The sequence below is a fragment of the Pseudochaenichthys georgianus genome, unplaced genomic scaffold (genome assembly GCF_902827115.2).
Source record: "Pseudochaenichthys georgianus unplaced genomic scaffold, fPseGeo1.2 scaffold_855_arrow_ctg1, whole genome shotgun sequence".
Classification (NCBI taxonomy): domain Eukaryota; kingdom Metazoa; phylum Chordata; class Actinopteri; order Perciformes; family Channichthyidae; genus Pseudochaenichthys; species Pseudochaenichthys georgianus.
This window is the reverse complement of record NW_027263397.1, coordinates 57,690-64,032: the sequence shown is the minus strand read 5'-3', so window position 1 is coordinate 64,032 and position 6,343 is coordinate 57,690. Positions and strand designations below refer to the sequence as shown.

At 48.0% G+C, this 6,343-nt stretch overlaps 1 protein-coding gene across 1 annotated transcript; it reads right to left on the bottom strand.

Annotated features, from left to right (window-relative positions):
* Positions 1-2,863: 2,863 nt before the first annotated feature.
* Positions 2,864-4,561, bottom strand: ppp1r3g (protein phosphatase 1 regulatory subunit 3G; the record flags this gene model as incomplete). Its single annotated transcript, XM_034080062.2, has 1 exon — positions 2,864-4,561. A coding segment is annotated over one exon (708 nt), but the record flags the coding sequence as incomplete, so codon positions are not given.
* Positions 4,562-6,343: the final 1,782 nt, after the last annotated feature.

The following is a 6,343-nucleotide window of genomic DNA, read 5'->3' as shown; positions in this document are numbered from 1 at the left end:
GGCCCTTAGTCTTGTCAGACTGCTTGCAGGATGAGGGCCCTTAGTTACAGACCACACTCAGGTTTCTGTCAGACTGCTGAGGCCCTTAGTACAGACACACTCAGGTTCTATCGACTGCTGAGGCCCTTAGTTACAGTACACACTCAGGTTCTCATCAGACTGCTGAGGCCCCTTAGTTACAGACACACTCAGGTTCTATCAGACTGCTGAGGCCCCTTGAGTTACAGACACACTCAGGTTCTATCAGACTGCTGAGGCCCTTAGTTACAGACACACTCAGGTTCTATCAGACTGCTGAGGCCCTTAGTTACAGACTGCTGAGGCCCTTAGTTACAGACACACTCAGGTTCTGTCAGACTGCTGAGGCCCTTAGTTACAGACACACTCGGTTCTTCAGATGCTGAGGCCCTTAGTACAGACTGCTGAGGCCCTAGTTACAGACACACTCAGGTTCTATCAGACTGCTGAGGCCCTTAGTTACAGACACACTCAGGTTCTATCAGACTGCTGAGGCCCTTAGTTACAGACACACTCAGGTTCTGTCAGACTGCTGAGGCCCTTAGTTACAGACTGCTGAGGCCCTTAGTTACAGACACACTCAGGTTCTATCAGACTGCTGAGGCCCTTAGTTACAGACTGCTGAGGCCCTTAGTTACAGACTGCTGAGGCCCTTAGTTACAGACTGCTGAGGCCCTTAGTTACAGACACACTCAGGTTCTATCAGACTGCTGAGGCCCTTAGTTACAGACACACTCAGGTTCTGTCAGACTGCTGAGGCCCTTAGTTACAGACACACTCAGGGTTCTGATCAGACTGCTGAGGCCCTTAGTTACAGACACACTCAGGTTCTAGGTCAGACTGTGAGGCCCTTAGTTTCAGACAGCCTCATGATTTCTATCATACTGCTGAGGCCCTTAGTACAGACTGCTGGGCCCTTATTACAGACACCTCAGGTTCTATAGCTGCTGAGGCCCTAGTTACAGACACACTCAGTTTCTGTCAGACTGCTGATGACCTTAGTTACAGACCCACTCAGTTTTCTTCAGACTGCTGAGGCCCTTAGTTACAGACTGCTGAGGCCCTTAGTTACAGACCACTCAGGTTCTGTCAAGACTGCTGATGCCTTAGTTACAGACTGCTGATGCCCTTATTAAAAGACACCCGGTTCTATCAGCTGCTGAGGCCCTTAGTTATCAGACACACTCAGGTTCTGTCAGACTGCTGAGGCCCTTAGTTACAGGACTGCTGATGGGCCCTTAGGTACAGACACACTCGGGTTAGTCTGTCCAGGACTGCTGCATGCCCTTAGTTACAGACTGCTGAGGGCCCTTAGTTACAGACACACCTAAGGTTCTGTCCAGGACTGCTGAGGCCCTTAGTTACAGACACACTCAGGTTCTATCAGACTGCTGAGGCCCTTAGTTACAGACTGCTGAGGCCCTTAGTTACAGACACACTCAGGTTCTATCAGACTGCTGAGGCCCTTAGTTACAGACACACTCAGGTTCTATCAGACTGCTGAGGCCCTTAGTTACAGACACACTCAGGTTCTATCAGACTGCTGAGGCCCTTAGTTACAGACACACTCAGGTTCTATCAGACTGCTGAGGCCCTTAGTTACAGACACACTCAGGTTCTATCAGACTGCTGAGGCCCTTAGTTACAGACACACTCAGGTTCTGTCAGACTGCTGAGGCCCTTAGTTACAGACACACTCAGGTTCTGTCAGACTGCTGAGGCCCTTAGTTACAGACACACTCAGGTTCTATCAGACTGCTGAGGCCCTTAGTTACAGACACACTCAGGTTCTATCAGACTGCTGAGGCCCTTAGTTACAGACACACTCAGGTTCTGTCAGACTGCTGAGGCCCTTAGTTACAGACACACTCAGGTTCTGTCAGACTGCTGAGGCCCTTAGTTACAGACACACTCAGGTTCTATCAGACTGCTGAGGCCCTTAGTTACAGACACACTCAGGTTCTGTCAGACTGCTGAGGCCCTTAGTTACAGACACACTCAGGTTCTATCAGACTGCTGAGGCCCTTAGTTACAGACACACTCAGGTTCTATCAGACTGCTGAGGCCCTTAGTTACAGACACACTCAGGTTCTGTCAGACTGCTGAGGCCCTTAGTTACAGACACACTCAGGTTCTATCAGACTGCTGAGGCCCTTAGTTACAGACACACTCAGGTTCTGTCAGACTGCTGAGGCCCTTAGTTACAGACTGCTGAGGCCCTTAGTTACAGACACACTCAGGTTCTATCAGACTGCTGAGGCCCTTAGTTACAGACACACTCAGGTTCTGTCAGACTGCTGAGGCCCTTAGTTACAGACCAGAAACTGAAGCTGATCGTCTGTCGAGTTTCCTGACCTCTAGATCAGGGGTTCCTTTATTGTGCCAAGGACTGGCAGATACATAAAAAGAAAATCGCGGACCAGTTGTTAATTTTAACTGATTTTAATATTGACTCAGCAGCAGCAGCAACAACAGAGGCTAATTGTATGTAACAGCCTGAACAAATACTAGAACAATATGCATCCAAAACATATTAACAACGTTTAAAAAAGAACCGGTGTCGTTTTTTGGTTTTTCGGAAAAAAGGAAAACCAAAAAAAACGACGTTATTCAGTTTTTAAACCAAACGGGAAAACAGATAAATCAACGTTTTTTGTTGTTGTTTGATTTACGGATAATCCAGTGATGGGAAAACGAGGAGAAGGCGCATTATGAAGGAGATGTCCGGTCGCCTGTGTGTGTGTGTGTGTGTGTGTGTGTGTGTGTGTGTGTGTGTGTGTGTGTGTGTGTGTGTGTGTGTGTGTGTGTGTGTGTGTGTGTGTGTGTGTGTGTGTGTGTGTGTGTGTGTGTGTGTGTGTGTGTGTGTGTGTGTGTGTGTGTGCGCGCGCGCGTGACTGGCATTTGTTTTCAGAACCGAGCCGTTTGGGAGCCGAAAGAGAGGATCCGAATCACCAAGAAGAGCCGGAATTCCCACCACTCGTCTGCAGTCACTCTTAGCTGTCCCGATGAAGGTCATCACAGTGAAGGCGGTGCGTAAAAAGGCACATCTTTACGCGCTGGCGCTGCAGCCATTCCATGAAGTGAAGGAGGCTCTCTGTGGCAGCAGATACCGCGAGAGTCCCGACATGAACTCATAGATCAAGGCAGACTGGTTTATTTTCCTGTTGTGCCGATCCGGTGCGTAAACAAAGAGCTCTACACCCATGTCCTTAAGATGAAGTCCGAGTTTGAAATATACCTCAAATAATGTGCACTGCATCTCCCCACAGGAACACAACGGTCTGCGATGAAACGGTTGTCTCCCGCGCGCTCCTCTTCCTACTTGGCGCATGGTGACTTTCTCTGCGCACGAGACCCTGAGACGCCGAATCCCTCGGGACATGTGAAAGATGAACCAGGCTACTGGATGAATAATGTGACTGGAACTCCTGCGAAAATTAAACACTTTTTGAAAAATATATTATGATAAAATATTTTTATATATTTATAATTCTGCAAATATTGCGATAAACTCACAGCTATTTCGCGGCCCGGCAGTAACACCTCCGCGGCGCGGTGCCGGTCCGCTCTAAAGTAAGAAAGGCGGACAGAAAGCCACTTTTCCTCGATAGCTTGATAGGACTTTAAGCATGAAAGGGAAGCTCTTCGTCGCACAGGTTTGTAGTTTTTTTTTTGCCAGAATTGAAAGCTTTTTTCCTCCCCATAGTTACAGGCTTTTACGCACGGATTTGTAGCTTTTGTTCTCCACAGTTAAAGGCCTTCACGCACGGGTGGAGAGGTCTTCACGCACGGGGGGAGAGGTCTTCACGCACGGGGGGAGAGGTCTTCGCGGTGTTCAGGAGGCGTTGAACTCCGCGCGGACACACGGTGTGTTGCTCTGGAGCTTCAGGCTGTAGTTCTTCCCCTCGTTGTTGTCCCAGAACTCCCCCTCCTCCCCCCGCAGGAACACCGCGAAGTGCACCGAGGACCCGGGCTCCATGAAGGGGGGGGTGAACACCGTGAACTCAAAGCGACCCATCAGCTGATCCTCCTGCTCCGCGGGCACGAGCACCGCCTGCGCGTCCACGTGAGAGAGCCAGTCGTTAAAGGTGTATCTCACCCCCACTTCCCGGTGTTCACCTGAAAACACCCGGATTTGTCCCCGAAAATCGAACCGGGAAACGGTGACGCTGTCCAGAGCGATGCGGAGCCTTTGCGCACGGCTCTCCAAGTCCAAGCCCAGTTTGAAGCTGGTGCACAGGTCGGGGAGGAAGTCCTGGTGAGGGGGGGGGAAGCTCTTGTGGCGGGAAAGCACCTTCGTGGGGATCCTCGGCTCCTCCAGGGCGCAGAAGGTCTTCACGGAGGCCAGGTTCAGGCCCATGGAGTCGGCGAACTTGACGCGCTTTGGAGCGGGTCTCCCGGAGGAGTCGAGCAGCAGCACGGGGAGACTTCTGGCTCTCCGTCGGTGCTTCACGAACCTCTCCAGGCGAGAGGAGTCCACGTCATCATCCAGATCTTCCTCCTCCTCCTCCTCCTCCTCCTCCTCCTCCTCCTCCTCCTCCTCCTCTTCCTCCTGAAGGCCGTTCATCTCTCTCTCTCTCTCTCTCTCTCTCTCTCTCTCTCTCACAGCGGGTTCACCTTCCAAGCCACCTGGAAACTCTTCGGCTGCTGCTCTGCAAACAGAGGAGGGGAGGTTATTCAGTCCTCAACTCTTATATACACATATATATATATATACATATATATATATATATATATACTCTATAACAACTCTTTAGAAGAAAACCCTTTTACTCTCTCTCTCATTTACGCGAAACGAGAGCTTGGACTTCAAAATGAAGTACTCTAAATATTACACGCATGAAATGTTGCAACAAAAAATAATAATTCGAGTTATAAAATAGAGATTACAGTGAAATGATGAACATGAGAGGCTCCACTCACTGGCTCTGTCGGCAGCAGGTGGAGAGGAAGCCGCTGCTCAGCTGCGGACTGTGGAGCTTCAGAGCCGGGCTGCAGATATCAGACACTCCCCCCTTTATCTCCCTCTCTCTCTCTCCTCTCTCTCTTTTCTCCCCCTCTCTCTCCCTCCCAGTGTCACCAGAGACACGCGCCCTGCGTCACGTCCCAAACAAACTTTCACCTGTTTGCGTGAAGCACGTGACGTGACGTACCCGAACAAACAGGAGTACCACAAGTACTCAGACATTCTTTATAACATGCAGTGCAAAGTTATAACAGATTAAAGCTCCAGACACAGCAAGGTATTACATGCATTATAATATTTCATATAAAAGTTCATTTAAAGCAACAAAAAAACCTTAAAATAGAAAATTCATTTTTTATACAAATAACCAAATGTGAGAAATTAATACTTTGTCTGCCTTTTATTTTGAAATTCTCGATGTCACCTTAGCCTCTAAATCACTGACATTAAAATATAAAGTTTAAATTAACAGAATAATAATGTATTTAGAAAAGCCAGCTGTAATAAGTGTCTGTTTCTCAGAGCTGTTATCTGTGGCTCAGAGTCAGTGCGTCACAGGGCGACGTGTAAACAAACATGTGACGTCATCGCGTCGTCACGCTGACGTCACGCCGCCGCTGGCATCCTTATATGGACGAAAAATATACAAAAATGTACTTTCATGTACTTTTACTGCAGGTATCTGTCAGCAGGTAGTTAGGGTACTAATACCCACCAGTATCTACAAGTATTCACAATAAACACAATTATATATTTTATTCTACTTTTCTTGTACTTACATTCGTTTTTATGCCAATATTTGTACTTTTAGGACTATTTAGTATTTCTTCTTCAGTGCTATATGAATGTGTAACTGGTGTTGGTGTTCCTCCAGCAGGTGGCGCTGCAGGACTTCAGAGGGATTTAATAAAGTCTCACCTTTATAGAGGCTTCTCAATACTCAAATTTCCCCTCCTCAACTCCTCGACTCCTCGGTCCTCCGGTAGTGACCCGGAAATGAATTTCAGCGTGCCATTTTGAAGGACGTCTCATTTCTCTAAATGCACACCGAGGACCGAGGATCGAGCGTCGAGGAGGCTCTACTGTATATATCCAGTCTCTGATTGTGTTACGTTATTATGAGAGTGCTCTCATACTTTAAATTGCTTATATTTATATAAATATATGTGTGTCTGTGTGTGCATCTGTAGCCTGGTATTGCCTCATTATACCGCACTCTCAATGAACTCAAAGTAAATATGTGGGGGAACAATGTGCAGCTGATCTAACAGAGATTATAAAATATGACGAAACACTCGACAGCTGATGCAGCTGTTGTCACGTAATAATGAACGGACGTCGCTTTAATATGACCGCTCA